This window comes from Chroicocephalus ridibundus, chromosome 2 (assembly GCF_963924245.1).
Source record: "Chroicocephalus ridibundus chromosome 2, bChrRid1.1, whole genome shotgun sequence".
NCBI lineage: Eukaryota > Metazoa > Chordata > Aves > Charadriiformes > Laridae > Chroicocephalus > Chroicocephalus ridibundus.
This window is the reverse complement of record NC_086285.1, coordinates 51,524,240-51,549,901: the sequence shown is the minus strand read 5'-3', so window position 1 is coordinate 51,549,901 and position 25,662 is coordinate 51,524,240. Positions and strand designations below refer to the sequence as shown.

General features: G+C 40.7%; 1 protein-coding gene across 22 annotated transcripts in view; it reads right to left on the bottom strand.

The window, feature by feature from the left end:
• ARPP21 (cAMP regulated phosphoprotein 21) overlaps positions 1 to 25,662 on the bottom strand; it is a 200,086-nt gene that overhangs the window by 74,284 nt on the left and 100,140 nt on the right. For 16 of the 22 annotated variants that reach the window (XM_063325464.1, XM_063325471.1, XM_063325473.1 and 13 more), the window contains 6 exons: positions 22,096 to 22,240; positions 20,729 to 20,807; positions 19,350 to 19,409; positions 18,307 to 18,447; positions 2,310 to 2,418; positions 336 to 437 (listed from right to left, as the gene is read on the bottom strand). In XM_063325464.1, the coding sequence (XP_063181534.1) occupies positions 336 to 437; positions 2,310 to 2,418; positions 18,307 to 18,447; positions 19,350 to 19,409; positions 20,729 to 20,807; positions 22,096 to 22,240 (636 nt within the window). The remainder of the gene's footprint in view (positions 1 to 335; positions 438 to 2,309; positions 2,419 to 18,306; positions 18,448 to 19,349; positions 19,410 to 20,728; positions 20,808 to 22,095; positions 22,241 to 25,662) is intronic. The other 6 variants (XM_063325479.1, XM_063325477.1, XM_063325480.1 and 3 more) reach the window with 2 other exon arrangements.

Sequence of the window (25,662 nt, the reverse complement as noted above, 5' to 3'; positions counted from 1 at the left end):
ACTGCTCTTTAGTTGGCAAGAGAGAAGGGAAAAAAGAAGGAAACCTAGACCACACGAACGTGAACAGAGACACGGGATAAGCACTCCCCAGACAACATGCTGGGCCTGATCTCTCCTCTACCCTTCTGCCTGCAACGCTCATCACCTCTTTCTCCAGAAACCAACCTCCACACCTCTCGAGCTCCTCTTGGACCCTCTGCGCCAGTCGCCCTTCCCTGTCGCCTCCAGCTCCACAGGGCAAGTTCCAGCTGCGGTGTTCGTGTCGGAGGGGGGCAAGACTGTCTGACTACCGGCGAAGGTAGGGCACTAAAGAGGCAATTAAAACAACTACTCACATCTTGTGCAAATATTCTCTCCCTCACTCTCTGATACTCCTCTTCTCTCTCTTCAATTGATTTACTTCGTCTGTCATCTCTAAATGGAAGAATTCTGTTTTGCTGAGCAGAAAGAAAACCAGGAGGGTTATATAAGTTGAGCTGTTAAAAACTGCCATTAAGTAACTGTCAGCTGAGAATAATAAATGTTCACTTAAACAAATGAAGCATGAAAACGATAGCTGTCGTTCCTGCACAAAGCGCCCTGCGGGGCTGGGCACCCGGAGGGTTTCCAGGTAGATACTCCACACGGGTTCATAGGGCGAGTGGCCAAAACGAGGCTTTCTGCGCGGATTTTGTGGACCCGCCATCCCAAAATTGGGTGTTCTCACCCCAAGCCTAAGCGCTGTTGCTCTTGACTGCTAAGATTTCTTGACTCTCCTACCGGCTGCGAGGAGCAGGAGGGCAGGCAGCGCTGCGCCACCTACGGAATCGAGGAAGAAAAGAAGGAAGCTAGGTGGTAAGAGCTAAGCTGCAAACCCTAGAAGAAACCCACCAAAGTCTATGCGTACAAGGAGGAGAAGTCCCAAATATTCGGCACGACAGTTTTAACCATTTCCACACCATAAAGGAACCCTCCACTTCAGTTTTGCTGGGAAGAGAACGGCCATTTGTGCCTCTTGGTAAACCACAGTGCGGGAAATGGCTGTGCCATGGGTGGGAGGCAAGGAGAAGAGGAACGCCAGCAAGAAATGCTTCACTGGCAATTGGGTTTCAAGCACTGCTCTTTCTTCCCCTGCGCCCCAGCACCTGGTAAGATAGGGCATGCTGTTTTCCTTTGGCTGATCCCCATGCTCATCACACCCTGAAAATGCTGGGGGTTTGCTTTCCAAGCCAACTGCAGCATAACTGGCAAGGCTGCTATAGATGATTCCAAGTGAAAGAAAAAGGGGAAAAAAAGAAACAAAAAAAAAAAAAAAAAAAGAGACAGGAAAAATCGGTCTCTTACTGAAAACATGAAGGAGAGTGGCAATGAGAGACTCACTGGCACGTCCCTCCACAAATAGAACCTAAGCAAAGAAAGCACACGCTGTCTTCTTACCTGTGAGAATTTTGTCATACAAGCAATTCACGTCAGAACCCATTTTGATTTTTTTGTTTGTTTGTTGTTTGTTAATATATTCCACATACACAGTTTGCACTGGATTGAAACAGCACAACACCTGCTTTCAAAGGCAGCACAAAACACACACATTTCCCTGGCGCTCCCCCTACTCATCGGGCTCACCTAAGGTAAGGTGGTGTTACGGCACAGGCAACACAGAGGGGGAACGTCTGCCACAGTACATGCACGACAAGCAAGTAAGTTACACAGACAGTAAAAGGTGGTGAGGGACCAAGAGGAGGGAGGGAACTAAAAGATGAAATTGATTTATTTTTGGTCAAAATTTAATTTAGGGTGGTTTAAAAAAAAAATTTAAAAAAAAAAAACAACAACCTGGCCTCACCATCATGTTTGTTTGGGGCATTTTATTTTTTTTTTTTTTCCTCTCTCCTTTTTGGGCTACATCACTGTATCACCAGTCCCTGCTGAAATCCAACTCTGCATGGGTACAACGGAAGGAGGAAGCTGTAGGGAGCGGAACAACTGCCATAATTAGGCGAGACATTGAGAAATGCGACTGACACAGCCTTCCACGCAGCCCGGAGCCGCCGGCATTCCCCCTCCCCGTGGGCATGCAGCAAGTCCTGCGCCAAGCAAACCACCCATGCAAACCCACACACTGCCACGGCTGAAGCGGCCACGCCGGGGCTGGATGCGACCCACGGTGGTACGTACGCCAGAGGAGGTGGGGAGGGGGCAGGAGGGCAGGGGAGGAGGAGGAGGAGGAGGAAGAGCAGAAGGAGAGCAACAACAAAAGAACAACAATAACATCAGTCAGCCCACCTTCAAAAACAGAACAAATTTCAGCAACTCTCGAACCGAGAACCAACCTGATTGTCTTCTTTATCAATACTAGAGTTATCTCGCTTCAAGATAAATCGCTTCTGGGATTCTTCACCTTTTTCATCTTTTAAATGTTCAGAAAACCTTTGCTCTGGTCTGCCAGCAAAGTAAAACATAGCAATAAAAAAAGCTTTCTTTGGGTTTTGCTTTGATCTTTATTTCTCAGTGCTCTTTGTTTTCACAGAGGCATTCAGTGCAAAAGCAGTTAACATTTGTGGTCATGGTGAGACGCTGCCTATAGCTGTCTGAGGCTGCTGTATCGCTGCTAACTGTTATTGCTATAAATAGCTTTTGTTGTTGTTGTTGTTGTTGTGTAGCAAGGAGCGGGAATCCAAAGGCTCAGTCACTGAAATATTTAGACCCTCCTCACTGTGACTGAAGGACAGGGAAAACAAATTAACACACTGTATGTTAATTTGCTTCTTTCAGTAGCTGTGACCTCCGGCAACACCGCCGCTTAGCGAAGCCTATCCACCTTCAAAAGTAAGGAAAAATGGACAGAAATCTTAAAAACCAGAGTTTCCTCACTCCTAATTAAAAAAAAACCAAACAGTAATTTGAGGGACTGATGGTGTTTTGTTTAAACAAAGTATTATCTCATCACCATGAAGTGGGGAAAACACTCTGCAACAATCATAGAGTACCAATCAGTTCACCGATTTAAACCCACCCAGACATCGATTTATTCAGTTTTAAAAGCCAAACCTCACTGCTTAAAAGCTCAACATTTTCAGGTCCGTAAGAGCTGGGAGGACGCTGTTCCACGTTCTCACCTTGCGCAAAAAGCAAGTTTTAAGAAGTATCTCATGTCACCGAGCTGGTTGCTGCCAACGCCTTGTAGCTGTCAATAAACAACCCTCCAGCCTGCACCACTCCTGAACCCAAACCCGTGATATCTTAAGCCCCCCTGATGTCAACCGGGCAACCAGTGGCCTGGAGAACTGAGATGGGATTCACACGCTGCTGTCACCCAACTGAGGCATTGCTAACGCACAAGCTGGTTTATAAAAGCAATAATACGCTGTGTCACGCCGTGAGGTTGCCACCAGGGAACATAAACCTTGGGCTGTGCGCTGAGCTCCTGCCAGCAGTAGCGGTAGGAGATGCTCCTGCCTACATAGCGGACCTACCTAAACGAGACACGAAGCTTCCGCTGACAGTAATGGACCAATTGTCAAGAAGTCTAAAGGTAGAATTTACAGAAGTCAGTGACTTCATAAATAGTTTTTAAAAGTCCACTGTAACCTCCAAAATAAAAATCTCAGCTTCATCTTATCTCAGAATGGAAAATTAAACCAGATGCGTAAATCAGCCACCATTTTCTTGTTCCAGCGTTCAGATTTGCACTTAACTAATTAGCAATGGATTTCAAATCAAAATATAGCACATATTCATGCCATAATTACAGACCATTACAACTCATTGTCAGATGTGCAGGAAACATTTGTAATTAACTGTTAGAAATACAATATTAAGAGACAGCAGCCCTCCTGCCTCGCTTTCTGTATGAATTTGAAGGACTCGCGCTTCTGCTCGCAATATGCATTTTTGCAACAAAGCAACGAGACATACCAGCCTGATTTCCACAGCTTTTGAGAATTCAAGAAACCTTTGTCCATCAGCTGTAAGTGCTGGCGCTAACGGATGTAAGGCCCGACAGATGAAAGTCAGCAGACTCTCTGGATGCCCTACTAGCCTTCTTTTTGACAGTCCACGGCTCTCTGCATAGTCTTCTAACCTCATGGGTCATTAGTGATGTTTCCTCACAAACAGAAAGGCTACGAAGCCACGAAGCCCCGTTAATGGGTTGCTAGGTGGGCTGTTCTGCCTTTGCTCCCATTAACAAGCGCTGTGCCTGCACAGCCAGAAAGGAAGATTCGTTCCCTCAAATACTCTTGCTTTGACAGCACCAGCTGAGGAACGTTCTTTTTTCTGGTTTTGCATCCTAACACACCAAAGCTTCTGTAATTGTACTATCAGTGTAAAATGTATAGTTGTAAACTATCTGCTGAGCATCTAATAAACTATGTATCAAGCATAATAAATAACTGGGATTTTAAAATGCAGAGGGGGGAAAAATGTAATCAAAAATTAGAGAAAAAAATGGAAAAAGCAATTTGGTTAAATGTCTCAGCCAACTACTAACTTACTTAAACAACAACATGGTTTTCACACTTCATAGCATTATTTTCATTTTTTAATCCCATTTTCACTTCATTTACTATTTATAAAATGTTTCCCCTTGCCAGAAGAGAATAGAAGCAGCACGAAATCAAGCCATGAGCCTAAACTAATGATCCGCTATGTGCCTGTTAATAAAATTAATCTACAAGCCCAGTAGGTGATTAATCTCCACAGTCGTGAAAAAGAAGTTTGCCTGGGTGAACATGCGGAGCATTAGGGAGCCCCACAGTACTACGAGCGCCCTGGGAAGAGCCGTCCCTGCCAGTTGTCACTGCAACTCCAGGTCACTGTTACCAGTGAGGCTGCCAACCGCACGACCAGCTCCGTTAGTAAGGGGGTGCAAAGCTTGAGGGAAGACTTTCAAGTGAGAAACGGGATACCACAGCAACAAATGTCTTCAGGCACGCCAGCCCACAGGCCTCCCTCAGTAAGTGCTCAAGTGTTCAAAATCAGGAAAGGACATTCAGTTGAGAGAAATGGAAATGAAGGACTAATTTAAAGATGGTATCACAATCCCGCAATATTTGCGTATAGGCTTTGGGCATTTTTTTTGTCAATACTGTTTACTACGTTCTCTTTTTTAGCATCTATTGCAAGGAATATATTATTAGTAGGACAGATGGCAAACTATGCTTAAAACCAGTAAGTGGAACCAAATGCTCTAATCATTTGGGTAGAGGAGAGGTTGGTTCTGCAAAGATTTGGGTCTGGTCCTCTGATGGAAGTCAGTGCCAGTTCCGTGTTCACAGCTTTGAAGTCCCCTGTAATTGTATAATGCCTTTGCTAAAAGAAAGCAGAACCACTGTGGTTATTCTGGGGAGATCCGTTGCATTAGTTTATGAATTTCCGGGTGATACAACTGCTTGAAAATGGAAGGAAATATGTAATTTTGAGCAAGATGCAGTACACGATCAATATGCTAACAGTATATAATTACAGTAATACAGCAGATACAGTGAATTCATCTCATGTGAGTCCTACATGAATAACAATCACATTTACTTTTCTTCTAAGCTTCTTTAGCCATGATTCTGTCAGTAGTGGAGTCTGCATAACACAGCAAATTGTGTTCGTGCATGTAAGGAATTTATCAACCTTATTTTCAGTACTAGCATAAATTAAGATCTTACTCAAGTCAAAGCATGGTTTACAGTTACTATCACAAACCCGTGGCAAATCAGGAACTTATTTACTATTACCACACTGGTTACCTAATTTACACCTCCAAACCCTAACCGCACCTCAGTTTAATTTTAAGTGGTAAAAATGGGATTTACATAGCCTTTTTGAAGAGGCATTGAGTACTTCTAAAGAGCTTATTGCTAACTCGAGTACTCTTAACTATTTAGGGATCTTCTTCAAAGAAACCCAAACAAAACAATATACAATACCTACCCTATCATTGGTGGGCACACAGTACACCCACCTACATGCTAACAACAGCCTCCAAGAAAAGACATGCAAATGCAAGGCTTACAAGGAGTGCTGCCCACAGGTATGATATTCATTATTTCACTTAGCCCCCATAACTGGAATCAGCAGATCACTTGAGAGCCTCAAGCCCCGCTGTTCCAAAAACACTTAAGGAGGAAATACCAATTCCCTTTTAAGTCAATAGGATTTTTGCAGTTTGAGGACTGTGTTGAGAAAACCGGAAAGTATGACACAACTATACCTTAAAGGTACAGAAGTCAAGACACAGGGAGCGGGAAAAATCACACAGGCTAAAAAAAAAAAAAAAAAAAAAGAAAATTAAATATAACCTTTTGATCATCCAAACTGTTCTTGCTTGACAGTATGGGTGGAAGGAAAACATCTGTGCCCTAAAAATGCAACTTCACAAAAACGCAATTGCATATGAAATCATTTTGTATTTCCTAAAAGTTGTCTGGTAGCTCAGTCACCTTCCCCTATTCAAGCAAAATTTCAGGGCAGTACTGCTTTCCCATTTCTAGTGGCTGTGCTCCTTCTCACGCGTGCGATATCATTTCAACTCTTTCAGCCCCACTTTTGTGTTGGGAGATCATTGTAGACAGTCATGTCAAGATACGGGTGAAGTTTCTTTCTTCTGCGCCTAGAATATTTTCGCTGTAAGGGTGACTGAGCACTGGCACAGGTTGTCCAGGGAAGTGGTGGAGTCTCCGTCCTTAGAGATATTCAAAAGCCATCTGGGCACTGTCCTGGGCAATTGACTCTCCATGGCCCTGCTTGAGCAGGGGATCAGACAAGGTGACCTCCAGAAATCCCTTCCAACCTCAACCATGCTATCATTTTGTGAAACACGAAGTCAGATATATAGTAACAAATCTACAGCAGAACAAAGCTCTGTCATTACCTCTTTCAGATGTTTTTTGTGCCTGCTTTTTGTTTTGCAAGTTGGTCATTATCATTTACTATTCTCATTTTACAGTTACTTATACCTTACTTAAGCAAGGGCCCAACAAAAGACACTTTTCTGGACTCATGCCTTACAATGAAGCCTATATTTTAAAAATGATAAAGCTGGAATAAGCAGCAAAACACTTCTGCGTGTTAGAAAAGGAAAAAAAAAAGTTAAGATTTTGATAGCAACATCCATTACAGGATTTTTTTTTCTACTATCATTATGGCAATTTTAATGTGAGCTACTTCCATTCACTTCAGTAGAGTTCCTCTCAATTTATCTCAGTATGACAGAAAAAAGAGTTTGTCCCTCAGGCGTAATTTTTTACATGGACTCTTTAAGAAGAATTCCCCCTTACGTGATCATTTCATGCCTTTCATTCCAAGTCAACCACCGTAAGTAGTAATGACAAAAAACCCCCAAGTCCTAAGTACCTTAACCAGGTATTCACTATTTAATCAAATTACTGATTTAAAAAACGTATTGCAGAGTGGTAATAGCTATCAGGATACATGGACTAAGGAAGTCGCAGGGCATTTCCTTGCATCTGCCATGTTTAGGAGAAAACTAATGCTGTTTCATAGGCCTCTATTTGCATGGGAGATAAGAAATTAAATACTGGGGGGGGGGGGGGGGGGGGAAATCTGCAGTCATTTAAAATAAGTTAATTAGCTCTGAAATAGCTGGCTGAGAAACAGGAAACACAGATACCACACCAAAAGGACAAATGGAGAGAGACAAGCATCGGCTTTGAACGTTACGGTTCTGAAGACTTAGTCACTGTATTAAGCAGAGCACACAAAGAGTCTGGGATTGTCAGGGCTCACTTACATACAGCACATAAATCTTTATTATGAGGCATATGTTTCTGACAGCACCACAGCGCACAGGCTGTTGCAAGATGCCTTTCAAAAGGAGCAACAACCTCACCACGTGTGGAAAAGATGGTTTTGCCAGTACAGCGCCTGAAATTGCTAAAAATCTAGCAAGTGCCGTAGCACACATCATCTGCAAAAGCCCCACAGGTAACAGCCACGCAGCTGTCTGTAGGAATGCAATATAGGAAAGCAAGGGCAAAAGTGGAGATCGCTGTGCTCTGCCAGAGTCTAAAAAAAACAACAAAAAAAACCAACCTGAATTTTGCATTTGCAATACAATGTTCACTTAACGTACATAACGGGACAGCATGTTAATGTTCCTCTTCTGAACGGCAACACAAAGTGAAAGGCAGGTAGGGTAACGGGGCAAGAACAGGAAAAACACCACCCCTGGGGACACACAGAATCATCATATGGCAAACAAAACGAATAACCGACAAAATGTTCTTCCACAAGGATGCCATCAGGACAGCAATGGGATGGTGAGAGCAGGGGAGAAGCGCCGCTGCCGGCGGGATTCAGAGGAGTTGTGAAGATTTAGGACACTCTTATACAGGTGTTCTGATGGTCTAATGGTGTTTCTTCTTCTTTGCGCTTGTCTTTAATTAAACCAACTGCTGAGTCCAACATCACGTTGCCCTCCATTTTGAGGGGACGCTGTGACACAGTATGGTGGCCTTTCTTGCTTTGCCAGTTTGTGAATATCTACTACATCTGCCTGCTGTGCTTTTTTTGGTTTTATGCTGGAGGCTCTCCTAGGGCTCTGCATTACCACCACAGTAAAACTACGTTAAGCATTACTGTTTCTTTGCTTTACCTTGCAGGTCAAAACTGTTATCTGCAGTACAAATGACTGTTTTGATCATGAAGACGTGGGAATATATTCTGAGAGTTCAAGAATTTACAGAACTTGGAAGCAAATATCATCATAGTCAAGAGGCCCCAACTTAACAACGAAAGGCAGAATTCCAGCCCTACAGGTTAAATTATTTGATTAAATTCTCTCAGAACAACATTTTTCAAGAATGAGGGCCCAGAATTACAGCCTTCAAATAGCCCTCCTGTATTTAGGCGCTGATGGATGCTAACCCAGAGTTTCAAAAAGTCAGTCAGTATTTAAATACAGATAATTGTTAAAGTACAGTGCAGTTATATTATCACAACTTAAAACCACTCAAGATGGCATTTCAAACATTTCAAGGTAAATGCCTTATTAACAGATTGCTGCTTTTACCATATGAGTCACTAACGGCTCCTGTTATGATGATAAAAGCGCACTGAAAGCCATAAAAAAAAATAAAAAAAAAAATCAACCCTGTACAAGGCAGCTCCTTCAAGATGCTGCCTTCTCTGTAGCACAGGGGAAAAAAAAAAACCTCAAATACCAAATGCTACATTTTTCCTGGTTAAAGACTCTGTATTCTTTAACTTCCCCCCCCCCCCCAGAACAGCATCTGGACTCTAAACGTGTTCTGTATTTATTACTAAACAACAAGGATGTGAAAAGTCACAAGTTATTTTGACAGGCACTCTCCCCTCTAACTGGGGTTGCAGATACGTCTGGCAGGACTGAAAGGAAGAGCCAGTACCAGCACATGGAAACGACATCCCCCTGGGCTTTTCGTTCAGAGCGAGTGAGGTTCACTCTGTCACTCCTGCCCACCCTTCAAGATGCTCAGTCCCAGTACCCCAGCAGCACGATTTCAGTAGCGTTTCCCATTATGAAAAGGATGGTGAAGCTGAGGGCTGCAGGATGGACTGAGACGATGTACACCGATTCTCTTCCATGCCAAGTTATTTTGTGTGAGGACCAAGCAGAAAGCCAGATCCTAAAGGCTTTCAGAACGTATGGTATTTAAAAGAACCTGATCTCATGATGAGATATCATAGCACAACTCATGACCCTCACAAGCTTTCCTAAAGCTTAATTCCAGAAAGTCATCCTGGTTTAATCTATCTGGTTTAATCACAGTACATCTTGACTCCCTGAGAGTCTGCCTAAGTACAGGCTTCAAAATTTGGCCCAGTATTTTGGGGCCAGAACACAAGAATCTAGCTCTAAACTCAGGGGATAAGTCATCAGGGCAAGGGCACACCGAAATACCAGCTCCTTCTGCTCAAGTGCAAAGCCCTGTCTCAGAGAGGGGCCATTTTTGGAGCTTCAAAATGTCTTCCTGTGATCACACTGAGGTTATTTCTGTACCCAAGGGACCTGCTTCTCCTGCTCCCACTCCCCTGCACTGGGATTTAGTTCTTATATTCAGGATGTCTATTGAGACTGAACATTTTGCACAGCGCCAATTTATTTTCAGCTAGTAGAGGCTTGTAAGTGGTAGCATAGTTTATTACAGAATTCATTAATATTTGATTTTAAGGATGTGGCATACTCTGTAAGTGGCTGAAAATCACAGCATTGTGTAACTGCTACGATCTATTTAAAACTACGTTTTTCTATCGTAGAAGTTCAAAAATTAACAAGGAAGAAAGAAAGCAAAATGAAGCAAACTCAAGATTTGAACGCTACCAATGAAGGCAAGATGGCTCCCCAAAAGCCAACCGTGTAATGAATAAATGATTAGTCCTCTTGAAATGCCCCATGCATACCAACTAACACCACAATAAATTCTTGCGCTTACTTCTACTTCAGGCCAGGAACATTTTTCCCCTCTCCAGCAGGAAGACTCATGGATCAGAGGTCACCCCATGAAAAATCACTGGCCTGAAGAAGAGCACCGATTTTTAATAACCTGTCAGAGACGGCCTTGCGAGGCTACCTTGGAAACAGCAAACAGAAGCAACTGACTTTGCTTACAAAACCAACAAATTTCTCAAAATTCACAATACTTTTTCATTTCTAGTGATCATATTTCCTACATTAAAGACGAGGCAGGCCAAAGAAGCGTAAAAGGCAATTACTAAAAATAATTTGGAACACCTCTAAAATTCACATGCTCGTGTTTATCAACATCTCATTTCTGAAATGCCCAGATTTAAAGACATTATTTCACCTACTACTGACATACAGTTACCTCTAAGGAAAGCACAGGGACTATTTCAGATTTCCTGATCTGCCTCCAGTAATTTGAAACCATAAATGACCAAAACAGCAGCTTGATTACCAGGCACTTCCCTGCTACAGCTCAGACGAGCACGTAAAGACATTGGTTAATTACTCATGCAAGGAAGAGCTTCCCTCAACCAAATTACCTACTTGTTATTCCATAGCCCCCTCTTCCTGGGTAACCTCCCACCTCCCCATGTGGACCAGCTGATATTAACCTTCTGCGTTTATCAAAACTTACGCTATTCAGTGGTGTGATTGCAAGAATTAAAAAAAAAAAAAAAGAAAAGAAAAGAAAAAGAGAAATACCATAGATGTCCTCCGATTAATGCTTAACTAATATCCCATTAGAGTATAGAACAGCTGTAAAGTACATGTTCACCTTAATTATAAACAATTTAGTTTTGATAAATTACATTAGATGAAAATTTAATATTGGAGCTATTAGAACTGGTTCATTAACCCTAACATCTCATTTACAAAGTAAGTCATTTCCATGGGTCCAGTATATGCCTTACACTGATCAAAGTAAGAACAAAGCCAGTATTTAAGGGTCATACACAGCCCAACCTCAAGTGTACAGGTTTTTTTGGGGTTTTTTTATTCTGTATCTTTCATGCAGAATAGGTATGTGACTAAAATGGGAGAATGCCTGCTCAGAAAAAAGGCTGTCCTAATTCAAGTATCATTAAAATAAAGAAAAGAAAAATTAAAAACAAACAAACAAAAAAACCAAGAACCACCCGCACCCACCCCCCAAAAAAACAACCTACAAACCCAAACCACAAACGGCCACAACTGTGAGGAAAAAAGCTCAATCTCTTCCAGATGAGCATCAATCAGTGAAATGATGAATGTTCACAACCTCAAATAATGCGTTTAGCGGAACAGTGACAACCTCATGTCCGAAACAACTGCCTGTAGCATAATATTAAGATATTGCTAAAATGCCTAGCACTTATTAACATACTTACGCCCCGAATTACTTCTCCAATCGCCACGTGACTGGATAAAAGAGCCGAAATTCCTCCACATGAGGTGAGAGCACACACAGGCTCTCGCCTGTAATAAAAAGCCGAGGCATTGCGGTGCATGAGGAAGCTCGGGCACTGCCGGAGGCAAACATTTCCTGAACCTCAAAGCGAATGGTCTAATTCCCCTTAATGTTTTCCTGAAGCGTTTTTCGGGAAGTTCTCCATTCCTTCTCAGATGTGAAAGCCTTCCCCTGCTAGGCACGCAGGGGTGCGCTGCCCGGCTCTGGGCTGCAGCGGGAAAGGCCAGAAAGGAGGCAAAGGCTAAAACCTAAACCATCACAGCAATGACTGCCGGCGCTCTGGGCTCTGGCATCCTAAACGTGATTACTATTGCACTGACAAAAGTTTTTTCTAATCATGTTCCTCATTTAATCCCAGATTGAAATAAACAGATTATTTTTGTATGAAAATCTCAAGAAATAAAATCCGTGAAAACCAAAATAACTTGCTACTTCAAAGCTATGTGTTACTATGTAGCTAAATCAGCTCTTAGTTATTATTATACATTATTGCTTTATTATGTTCCTACTAAATCCTTAGTTGCATAATGTATTAGTTCAGCTTAAACTGGAACAAAATGTCATGTCTCAGACAATTACAATGTTATTTCCCAGTTACACATTTTTTTTCCATTTTAGTTGCATACATCTACCACGCACCCTTATATTTCTCCACGCATTTGTAACATATGACACGTATACTGATTGGGCAACAGCAATTGTAAGCCCGAGGGAAAGTATAGATATCCCCAGTTTCCACTTATTTCTTAGTAGTCAAGGGGCAACTATTCTGTAGTGAAGATGGGAAAGAGGTAACTACAATAGGAAACGGAGAAATGGAGTGGACTCCATAGTCCCTTTAAGAAAAGTAATGCAAGACTCCAAGGAAAAAAAAATAAAAGCAGAAATAATGGTGTTCACATATGTTTTCCTGCACCATGTGGCTCATAAAAGCCATTCTACTCTCACGAGATCTTTATTTTGTGTACATATATGATAATCAAGGATAGCATAAGGTGCTTAAATGCAGATGCAATACCATACAGCAAACCATTTGCCAGATAACTATTCCATATTACAATGGGGGGGGGGGGGGGGGGAAACAAACTATGCTTCAAACTCTCTTGCAAACATTGCACTGCTTTGATTGAGATTTTACAAAAAATAAGATATATGCATTCAGGTACACAGTTGTAACTACTACCATGTACTTGACTAAAAAAAAGAGTCGTTACTAATTGCACGTGGAAAATGTCCCATCTCTCCCATCAGCAAACAACTGCTTAAAGAAATTAAAGTCATTACACTGAATACTTTATTCAGCCAAGGGGAAAGGCATACTTTTCTGCATGCTCAAAAAGCTGTAACATTTGGCATCTCAAAGAAATCTTCTTGACATTTCTGCCTAGGGTAAAAAAAAAATAAATTCTAGAAACTATTCCTCATCAAAACTGCCAATGTTCAGTGGATGCCATTTTATTGACACGTCCGTAGGATCCCGTACCAAAGTTCAGATTCTTATCTTAAGATAGTGAAATTGGCACAGCCCACCTCTGCTAGCACAGATGTTATCTCCAACAAGATCACTCAGCGTATACACAATAGAAACCTGATGAGAACTTCTCTGCTTGTGATCCAAACCACCCTTGCACAGAGGAGACAGAATAACATAGACTGTATGTCATAACTACAAAGGTCTTGTAGGTTATTCAAAGTACATACTGTACATTATGTCTCCTTCTGCTGATACAGTTCAACCCTGGATTGTAAGGAACCCCTGTAACACACGCAAAATCTTAGTATTGCCCAAAGTTTTTCATGCATCTCAAAGGCACCAAAAAACCTTCTGACTGGGCCAATATTATATTAACGTTTAAATATTAACAGAGTAAGAAGAAAACCAAATATTACAAGGATCATAACTCATGATGCTCTTGGAAAAAAAAATTAGTCATGACTGAAGATTTGAGTATTGGTATAAAGTTCGTAATAGGTATGTTACACCCTCAGAATATACAAAAATGTCTAAATACAACCATTATATATTCTAAGCACTCCGCCTTCTCAACTCTGATGAGCCCTGCCACTCATGCTTATATAAAAATGTACATGAATGCATGTGTGGGCTGTGGTACAGACATACTTGTCACACGGGTGATGAGCTCAAGCAAATGAAAACCCTTTTCCTTTACTAAGCACACCAAACACACTTCCCCTACGTTTCTCCACCTACCTACAGACAACCAAATGAATGAAACCGATTGAACTGGTATGTGTAATAATATGAACAGCCTGCAAAACGCCCTGAAGTACTGCCAGTCATTTGATAGGAATTACGAGGAATACATGGAATATAAGGTGGCACATACACCTTTTTTTTTTTTGCTCCAATTTGGGATGCCCTGTCTAACATATTGCCTCAATTCCTAACTCCTGTTTGTATCATATTTCACTGTCTTAAGTTGCCCATACATTTCAGTATATCTTTAGATAGATGACAGGCAGACACAGATGACACACAAATATAAATTACAATGGTGACACAAGCGCACTTTCATACTGAACAAAGAAGACTTCCCATTTTAAGTAGTACTTGAACTCTTTGGCTATAAAAACCAAAACAACATCAAAAAACCCCCTCTCATTTTCTGATCAACTTTTCTCATGCACACTGCTGAGAATATGATTTTTAGACTTTGGACAATTTAGTTTGGCAGGACTTCAAGATATGAGACTATGAAAAATGACATTTATTTTTTTAATGTGTTCTTTTTTAACCTAGTCTTAATTTCAAAAATCCTCCAGAAAGGTATTTGTTTTTAAAATCCACTATTCTGTAATGAGAGCTAGAGTACAAAGACTTAATTTTATGAAGGTTAACAACCATTTGTGTAGTTGAAGTCACCTCTCTGTGTTTTAAAATTTCGTTTCATAAAAAAGTTTCAAAAACCAGTATGACTTGTTCACATTCCAATAAAATAAAATAAATTAAAAAAAAAAGATACCTTAGATTAAGCTCTTCATCATAAATAGTCTGCAGACTGCAAAGATGTCCTTATGGTCTGACTGTATTTTTAAGATAGACTTCACTGAGAGTTCACTAAAGCTCCAGGACTGCAATCACGGAGAGATTCAAGACCTAGCGCATTTTTACCATCTTCTTCACTTCTCTGTAAAGCAGCATGGTTGACCAGACAAGCCAAGGCCCTCCCTCCAGCTGTGCAACCTCTTCAACAAGCACCTCCTCAAGTCCCAAGCCCTCGAAAAATGGGTCATTTCTATAGGCATAGGTACACAGAAGTGGATATATGTTGACCTAAGATGGCCAACTGATTAAAGAAATTAAATGCCTTCACCCACTCCATTCATACCCTAGTCCCCTGTTTGACAGACCCTACTCGGTACCGCGGCACCTCTAAGGTAGGGTTGTTACCAGCTCTTCCCAACCAGCCCATTCATCTCAAACCCGTTAACCTCCTGACGCTTGTGCCTCCAAGCACCTGCGGGCAGCGAGCGCAGCAGGTCTCTGCTGAACCGCATAAATGCAACTCACTGCCCGGAGCCAGGGAACAAGTCATCTCCTGCAAGTGTGGCCAGAGATGCAACATGATCCCCCACAGAGAAGTAAGCCACACGGTGCTTATTCAAGCCCACACGGCGACTCTGCAGTCATATGCTCTTCCCGAACAGGTACACACAGACAGAAGTCACAGCCAGTGCAGAATTTATGAATTCTTGAGAATGTTCTTCCCTCTCCACAGTACGCAGCTAAAGTACTTTGGAAACCATGTGCCATACAGAGATGATTTATTGTCAAAATGCAGATCTTCAGAATATCTGTCTACGGGGCCTCTCCATAAATTCGCATAAAACTATCAAGGCTGAGGCTTACAGCACGGTATAACCATGTTGAACAGCGTTTCAGCTGCTCTCCAGATTCTCCGGTATTCTGGATACTTTCCAAGTAGTAATTAATAGAGTCAACACATTCCTGGTGTTTGGTGTTGATTCTGAACCGCACAAAATTGTCTCCTCTGAGAGTACTGAAATGCAGAACACATGAAATCACATTGGATGCTTTCAGATGTGGAACTTACACAGTATTTGCTGCGGATAATAAAATCTCATCAGCCCTTATTCATGCTGGATAATAACAATCCGTTTTCTGTCAGAGCCAGGGACATATAAAAAAAAACAAAAACCAAAACAACTTGCCATCTCCAGCTATGAAAAGAAAGAGCTACTTCTACAAGGCTTTATTTTACAGCAGTATCAAAATAATGTAAATAACATACTGGAAGCATCATGATGCAACACAAGCTTCATACAATCCAGTTACCCACCACCAAATCATGGCAGAAGGGGAAAAAAAAAAAAAAAAAAAAAAGAAATCTGCAGTTTGTGTGCTGCTTACAAAACAGCTGTAACTCCCAGCCAACAGAGGGGAAAAGCCCTGTGTTTATTTCTGGGAGATCTGCACAGGAACAATGTCCGAACCAATTTGTCTGGCTCCATGCCTCACCTCCAGCTTGCAAGACCACAGCTGAAAGGGTCATTTGATCCATTATACCCCTGCAACGTTCTGCCCGCTGAGCTCGCCCACAAGGATGCCAGTTCATGCTGGTAAACAGCCTTGCTTGCTCATTCCCACCACGCAAGAAGCCACAGTTTCACCAGACCGCTCGGATGAAGTCTTGATTTTTGAAGAAGACCTCAGTGTCCTCTCTAGAAGCGCTGTGCAAGCATTTCCAACAGCGCTTCCAGCGCTACTCATCTCTGCGATGCACAGCCACACAACTGAGCAAGGATTATCAGATATTAATGTGATATTATCACATTATCAAGTCAACCAGGTGAAGGCAACGCTGTGAGGAAAGATCTCTTGGTGCACTTGGTGCACTACAGAGGTGACAGACATGAAGGGAAAAGGGAGAGCTGTAAAGAGTGAGGAATGCCTAAAAAGCATTCAAATATGATTGGTTGTGTTTTAAGAGGAAATTAATTTTTTTTTCTGATTTACAGCTCAAAAATGAACACCGGTTTGCTGCGTACTCAACTTTTTCTTATTCATACCCAAACGCAGCCCTTGCACAGGACAGGTATTACCAGACCCCGAGGCCGAGCCTTCGCAGCCTGAGTGTTAGTTTTATTGAGCTACTGTAATTCTCTTCACTTCCGAAAATCAAACTGTTAGTGCACCCTTTATTCAACCCTTTAAAACCATTAATGTCTAAGTGTTGTTTTACAGATGTCCGAGTATCTCAGGAATAGCCCATGAAAAGGATCTAAAATAAATTGTCCATGATCTTAAGTTTACTTCACACACAGAAGATTTTTAGGGCTTAGTGAAATAACAAATATCGATGTGTTTGGCTCAGATTTTGGTCTTACAAAATTAGGTAGTCCCTCTAGTCTTCTACAGGAGAAGCTAATAACATTAAAAAAAAAAAATACTCTCTGCAACTGCATCTAAGTAAATCACCTAACTACTGCATATGTAAACGAAATAGATGTTTTTATTTCTCCTACTAATTGAATACAGGAAGTACACAATTTTCAAATAGGGCTCTCCTGTTCCAATACCAGACACGAAAACTTCATTACCAGTTGTAATTACTTCCTCTTCATTATGTGGTTTATAGGTAAAGAAGGAGAGGAAGGCTACGGGTTCCATGATGGTTAATACACGTGTGGCACTCGGCAGAACAAGTGATGCTGAGTAGGCAAGGACACATGACCGAATTAGCCAGGGAACTTATATCGAGCCTTTGCCAGCTTCATACAGGTTCATGGAGGAGAGCATAAAGCACGCCAGCACACGTTTAACCTGCCAGGAACTTTGCGATGCATTTGAACCATCAGAAGGAATTTATATCCCACAAAAGCTCTGTGGTCAAACGATGAGATTTGAAGAGAAAATAAAGCAGAACCAGGAGGGGAAAAGAGGAGGAAAAGGGAATGAATTGTGGCAGGTGGTGCAGGGGAACTAAATCCTAAATAATCAGGTTGGTCAGAAAACGACTCTTGAAGCAGGGAGAGCCAGAACAAGGGAAGAGGCAATCTTCCAAATATGTTGGGGTTATTCAGGAATATAGCCATATGGTATCAGATAACACGTAAAGCAACAAGCTCATTTCTGTAGCACAGTGGTGGCACTAAGGAGTCAGGGAAACGAACATTCCAACATACCATGTTAAGTTTCTCGCAAGAGACAAACTGGGCTGATTTCTCCTTACGCATCTTTATATCCTTACATAACCTCACAGTGCTAGCCCTGTCCTCCCCTCCCACCCTAGAAAGCGATAAACAGCACTCACTCTTGCTACCAAAAAAAATAATTAAAAAAATAAATATATATAAAAATAAAAAATACGGCACGCAGTCATGGTACAGACCAGCTTTTATGAAAGGGAACAAGGGAAAACACAACAGTGTTGCTACTTACATTCTTGTATTGCTGGTCTTGTTGATAATTACAGATTTTCCAGTCTGATCCACATTGTGATCCATTCCAAAGTAAGCTGCCACTCTGTGCACTAACATCCTCTGATATGACGACATCTGAGGGAACTTTTTATAGTGATTACTGGAAAGAGGAAAACAAAAACACATCGATAATTACATTTCCCTCTGAGCTATAATTAAATGAAAATAGCAATACATTTGATAGTTCATTGGACAGAAGTCTAACTGAAAACTTCTCCTTTGTGCATTTGCATATAAATGTCTGCTACAAAAAGGCACACAAGAGAAAAGAATTATATTGTGAGTTTCTAATAAGCTTATTTCCGTGCTGCGCTACATTGGGACAAACAAAGCTCGTGCTTCGTGGTATCGTCTGAGTATTCTGTTTATTGGGAAGAACTTGTTCCCCAACCCCACACACACGCTTAGGCTCCCTGCGCAAACCACCCTGCAGATTTGCTGAGACACTGGCAACAGCTTTCTGCCTTTCTCCCAAAGGTCAGACGCAGGGCGACGCTGGAAGGATCTAGGTTGGTAAATACTCCTTTTTTCTCTCTTACCGATAAATATATTTATTTCCTCTGCTCCTATTCTGACCCTCTATTTTTTAAGGCTGCAGAAACATTTTATTCCAAAGAGCATGTGGTAGCAACAATCCCTCCCACCCAAGGTCAGTTTTATTTTCCAAGGCATTAGAATAATGTAGCATCCAGGGAAACCCGCGAGGTAGCATACTTGATTGTCCTCTGCACTGAAAGCTTTACTTATATTTTTGGACCTAACTGAGTAGAGCCAGTGGAAGCCACTGAAAAATTACAATGTAATGAAAAGCCAAAGGTTTTCCTTTACGTCTAACCGTATTTTAAGCAGTACCACCACGTGTCGGGAAATAAAAGCCTGATCTTGCAGCGTGCCAGTAACAGCGCTCGGGAGCACTGTGGTCCATATGAGCATATCCACCGCGCAGCTCCCATTGCTTACACGCACACGTGACTTAGTAACCAAGTGGGGAACGCGACTTACTTGTTGTCACTAATAAAATCAATAATTTCCTGTTCCATTTTCAAGAGTATCATTCTGTCCCTGTCAAAAAGAAACGCAAGGATTTGTAGCGTCAACTACCAATAGACATTTTAGATGAAAAAACGAATATATCAATGTTTGTAAGGCAATTTTGCAAGTGTTATCAGCCATCTCGACTGAAAATGAAACATGCTTTGCGCCCTGGCACATCTGGAGAAGACTGCAGCCTGCTTCGCTGCACCTTCACTGACATATGTGACAGATTTAGCTCTTCCTTGAGCTCAAGGAAGGGGCTTCCAGCCACACCAGGCTGTGATCAACGCCTCGCACAGAAAGACTCTGACTGCTATGGATAGCTTTGGTCTCTTTTCACCCCTTTTTTTTTTTTTGACAAAAAATGAGATTTCCAGCTAAGCTCGCTCTTTCATGAGGAGACCAGATACCAGGGAAATTTTCAACATTTTGTCTGAGGCACATCTTCCGCGAGGCATTGATCTGCAGGCGAGAAGACTGGGCGCACCTCACCTAGTTAGAGAGAGCACAATGGAGAACAATGCCTTTGAACTATGGCTCCCAGGAGGCGATGCCGCAGCATTTCTCCGTCAAAATGCTCTGTTTTCAACTGGAAAGTCTGAGATGTTCTCTCCCCCCACCCAAAAACATTCAAAAATTTCCCCAGCACATTCCCACACCTACATTTCTGTAAGCTTGACAGACTCCATCACTCCTTAGCTCTTTTGAACTTTCTCATTTTGTGCAGATAAAACAATTCAAGGACCTTATGTCATCTATACAAAAGATTATGCAAGCTGTTAGGTACCCTATCATTCCTAGTTGTCCTATAATTGCAGAATTACACGGTACCTATTTAATGGATTCAATTGAAATGAATGTTGAAAAGCACAACGTATAAAAATGTTACAGACCCCTCCTCAGGCACTCGGAGGCAAATTTAATGTTAAAACGAGCTCGCTGCTCCAAATGAAAACTTTGGGAATATCAAAAGCAGAATTTGGCACTGCGCACAGGATTTTAATTGTGTACAACATTGCCAAAAGAAAGCTACTTTATATTCATATACAAATCTCCAACTGCAATAGTTATAATATATTACTGCTAAAATCATGTAGAGCTACCTGCAGGAAGGTAAGGACAAAGACCAGATGTCACTGAAAATTAAATCAAGCAATGGGTGACCGGACAGGTGGGTAGAAGTCGATGACTTTTTATAGCTTTTTGCTCAGTTAACAGCCTACCTCCTTTACATTTTCCCTCATAACCGTCTCCAGAACTAATAAGACACAGCGTACAGTTACAGGAATTCAGAGACCGGCAGCTATAATTTCAGAAGTGCCATCTCTAATGCAGAAAATACGTACCTGGGGTTATTCTTTAATGTGTTAATGAGAAACTCATGCAAATCTATGCCTGTTGAGTCTGTATACTCTTGACTGCAATCTGAAAGATAAAAACAAACACACGCCCCCCTCATTTATTTCATTTGAACAGTTACGATTAAGCTACACTGTAAATCAAAATAAATTTTCCAGCAACAATCTGAAAGCATATGCTCTGAAAGAAAATGTTCATTTGGAGTTCGGCCAACAAAGACCTACGCTCAGAAGCATCGGGTGGACGTTCGTGGTTCCTCTGTACTATTCTACTGAGAGTCCAGCACCAAAACTGAACACCGACAGAAAGTGCTGGTCACTTGAAAATTGTGGGAAGCCTTCAATGCCTCTCAAAACCCTGCCAATTTCTTCCTTTAAAATACTAAATAAAATTTAAAAAAAAATTAAGAAAAAAAAAAAGGTTTTATTCATCAATGTCTCTTTGCATCACTTAATAAATTCTGTACACACGGAAAATGAGGCATCGTGCCGGTGGGAATACTATTTGCATTAACAGACTGAAATCCAGTGACGCCTTGAGAGTGGGCAGGTAACAGGGATGCGTGACATTAGTCAGAATTAATTGTTCAGCATTGCTATACTGCCTCACTGAGAAGTACACACAGATCCTCAGGCTGGCGTGAACTGTGAGAGCTCCATTGAAGCCAACTGACAATTCACACCAGCTGCGGATCCACACCCAGGTAGGCAATGATTATTTTTAAGAGATTACACTGCAACTCTGTACCATGGATTAATAAAATGATTTTTTTAAAAAAATACTATACTTAGATACAAAAATATTTTCTGAAGAAGGTCTCAGTAGGTGCTAATAGTTGATTGCAATGCAGCTTAAAGGTCACGGATGGATTTCCTTACAGCATTTAAGGAGAAATTCTCCATGAGAGAAGAGCAATAGTGAAGAGGATTACTCTCTACTGCCTACATTGCACAAATGACACGCCAATATATTATCACTAATGGGGAAAAGCGTATTAGAGTCTTACACTTATATAATCACACATATATTTACATATATGTGTGTTTATACCAACGGGTACGTGAAGAAGAATGATTTCACATTAAAGAAAGTTAATAACCTCCAATATCGAACCTCAGCGTGGAAGGTTTCTTCACTTTCGAAGCCCGAATTTATATGAAAAAGACAACCACCAAAAAAACCCCACAAAAAACCACCCAATCTCATGCATACACATTTCAGATTCTGAATTTTCTCAATGTATAAAAACACTTCTACTGTGTGTTTATATACAAATAAGGAAATGCATGCTTATAAGAAAATACAATCCTTTTTATAACAGTAATTATAGCAATTTAAATATTTTTAAGTTCACCTTTCGATAACATTCTGATCTTGGTTTTTTCACTGTTTTTATCTTTATTTTTATCCTTCTCTTTTTCTTTCTCGGAGTCATCTTTACTAGATTTATCTTCTTCTTGCAAGCTAGGAAAACTTGAAAGCTGTAGTTGGATTGATTCCTGTGGGGGGAAAAAAAAAAGACAGACCACTTTAGGGCCAGATTCAGTAAGCTTCCCATGGCTTCCAACCTGCAGAGATTTGCGTTAAACTACGCGTAGCTAGAAAAGCTGAAGCCAGATACATTTCTTTCCTATTTGATTTTTCTTTTTTCCCCAGGAGAATAATGGCATCCTAGACACCAAATTCTAGTGGTAAGTGTATTGCTTCCCTAATATTTGAATGCTATAAACTTTCAGTCTACCTGTATTAAAGGCACTGTATTATTCTACACTTTAGTAATTCTCACTTAAGACTCATTAGAACTGTGAAATACATTTTATGTGGGCTTTCTTAAGTAATTCTATAATTTAATCAATACTACACATGGTAAATGATCACTGATGGACAGATGTCTGAAAAACATAACTTTTTTCCCCTCACTATAAAAATCCTGCAGGTTCATATGAAGTGTTTTGCATATGTAAGCACAGTATCAGCCACACTGAGCTTTCCGACTTTGATAGAAGAAGAGTGCCAGCAAGTTATAAACTCAGTTGTATACAAATGGGATTACTAACTTATCGGGTACTTACTATTTACAGACATATGCAAATATGCCTTCAGCAAAAGGGGGGGAAATGTGCACTGCAACTTTCAAACAAGTTGTGGCAAGTGAACTTCTCCAAAGCATCACAAGTTCCATCCTCAAAAATTCAGTATTTCAGAGACTATGAGTCCCTTTGAAAGCATGCTTCAGCTTTAAAAACTTAATTAAAACCGAGAATTCCAGCTGGTTTGCATTTTCCGATTTGCTTTAAAAAACTTGTTATTTCCCACTTACAACATTACTTCATGTTGGCTTTGTTGTAACAAAACACAAATTGTTTTCTTTTGAAGTTACCATGGCATAATTTATATTTTTCAAGAAATATCAAGCTGGTTGGACAAAACTGAATGAAGCATACTTCTGTGTTCATATTCTTTTGAAGAAAAAAATGGCCAAAATAATACTATATGCTTAAGTAGTGTAAAAATGCACATTGGCATTAAGCTGTCACAAAACTCTCTGGCAATGCAGTTTTCTTTAATAGAAGAGAGTCCTGAATGCCTGATTATTTGGCATCATGATAATGAAAAACAAATTCACCAATACTGGAGAAAATCTGAGTTTCTTGAATGATAGTGAATTCCCTTCCTTCTCAATTTTTCAAATACTGGCATACCAAAAGACCATTACAAAACTTTAAAGTAAGGGGTGGTTTTTATTTTTAAGCAACGAGACCGTTATGAATTCAAAAGATGCTTTCAATAGTTATTACAAATTTTAGGTTTCTGAATTTTTTTTGAAGAACTACAAATCAACCACCACGACACATGTAAGACAAGATCCTAACAGAACAAGATATCAGCATAAACATGCCACAGTAAGACAGAAATTCGGTAATTTCTCAGCTTAATCAGTATCAACTTTTTGTGAAGTTTGAATGTGGCACAAAAGACTTGAGATGAAAAGCACTGTAAAAGAGAAACAGAGCCCTGGAGCCAAAATTTAACCTGAACTACTGTCCTTAATCCCTACTCCTGCTAGTTTTGGCGAAAAACTGAGCATACAGAGGGAAAGAGTGGGAACTCCTGGTCGTTTGAGATAAGGATACATAGGAAAATGTTTGCTAACCTGCTCCGTTGCACTCAAGAGGCCTAATGTTATGCCTGCTTTCTTTCACTTCAAATGGCAATTCGATTTCTCATTCAAACAACAAACTTTGGATCAACCACTGCCAAAAGACCCTGAAGGATAACTCTGATTCCCTGCGCTGCCCGGAGCAGAGCGACTATGCCGCTGGCTTTTCAGAACAGGAGAAAAATGTAACTGGCCATGCTATTCCCAGGACATTAATCCTAACCTTCACGGTGGTTAAAATGCACTTATGAAAAGAAAAACAAGAGACTTTACACATAAGCACACATATGAACATACAGGAGATACCGTCTTACATGTAACATAATACTTATATATTTGCACTAGAAGAAACACACAAAAGGGCTGTAGAGTCGTGAAAGCAAGCTACTGTATATTTTCTTAGATTTTTATTGATTTTTCTCAATAATAAAATACAATGTTAATAAATACATTGATACAAGGTAAGTATAGTGAACAACAAAATAAATGTTCAAATTGCAATAATACACTTCTTGGTCAATAGTATAACATTAAAGGCAACATTCCTTTTAAGTAAGGACATAGTGAACCATCAGGTAAGCGTTCAAGATCAAGTAATACAGGTAAACAAGTTTTTTCCCTATACAGGAAAATGAAGGCAAGTATTCAAATATAAATACAAACATCAAGTCTGCAGTACAATCCATACTCAGTAGTTCTGGCAATGTACTGTACATTCTCTGGTAATTAATTCCCTGTGCTTTGTAAACCATTAAGATAAAATAATAATTTTTAAAAATAAAATAAAATCCAAACCGAAAATAAGCTTTTTCTCCTCTAAAGTGAAAGCAAAGCAATTCGGTTGGCACAAAACTTCCTGTGTCCTTCAGCCAGTCCAAGGAGGAGCCTGCAGGTCCAGCTTCCCATGGCAAAGCTGAGCCGCACTCATTAGTAAAATGTCTGCGACAGCAGAAGCGCAATTCCTATCTAATTAATTACACCAAGCCAATTGTGTCTTTAGGAAATGAATGCTGGGGTCCAGGGAGGCGTTTTATCTCCCATAATTGTTTTGATATGGTCAAAGAAATCTTTGCCGTGGCTGGGCAAAGTCCGGTAAGACCAGGGGCTGCGTGGAACGGGAGCCCCTCCTCTGCCTGGCGTCGGGGTGCAATCCGGACAGGGATTTTTACCTCAAAACCTGCCAGTTTCTCTGACGTTTAATACAGGTCCTGTGCAGTACATTATCAACTACCATGCGGTGCTTAATACAATCTCTTTATATTATTCTCCTTCTCATTCTCCATTAAACAATAGAAAATACAAATGAAAGCAGAACAAAAGCCACGCATCTTGAGTAACGCAAGTTAAGCAGAAGGCGTATACCTACAACAGAACAACTGATCAAATAACCTGCCCGTCTACTGCATAAGCATCATTGTAGAGCAGTAGAACATGCAGACGTTCCCCTGCTAAACAACCTGGGTTTTGGTCTTTCAAAAAAAAAAATTAAAAAAAATAGAAAAACCTCTCCATACTTCTGAGCTAAGAGGAGAGTTGGATTTGTTTCGTTTCAAGTCAATAGAGGAAACAGTGAGAAAGTACACTTAAATGTGATTTTTTTGTTTTTGTGCTAAGCTCACAAGAAGTCACTTGCTCAAGCTCTCTCGATGGCTGATCTCATTTGCACATAAATATCTCATAAATTATAGGCAGCGCTCGTGATATTTTGGTTTTGGTTTTTTGTTAAGCCTTGCTCTTACCAGGCAAGCAAAGAAGAGCATT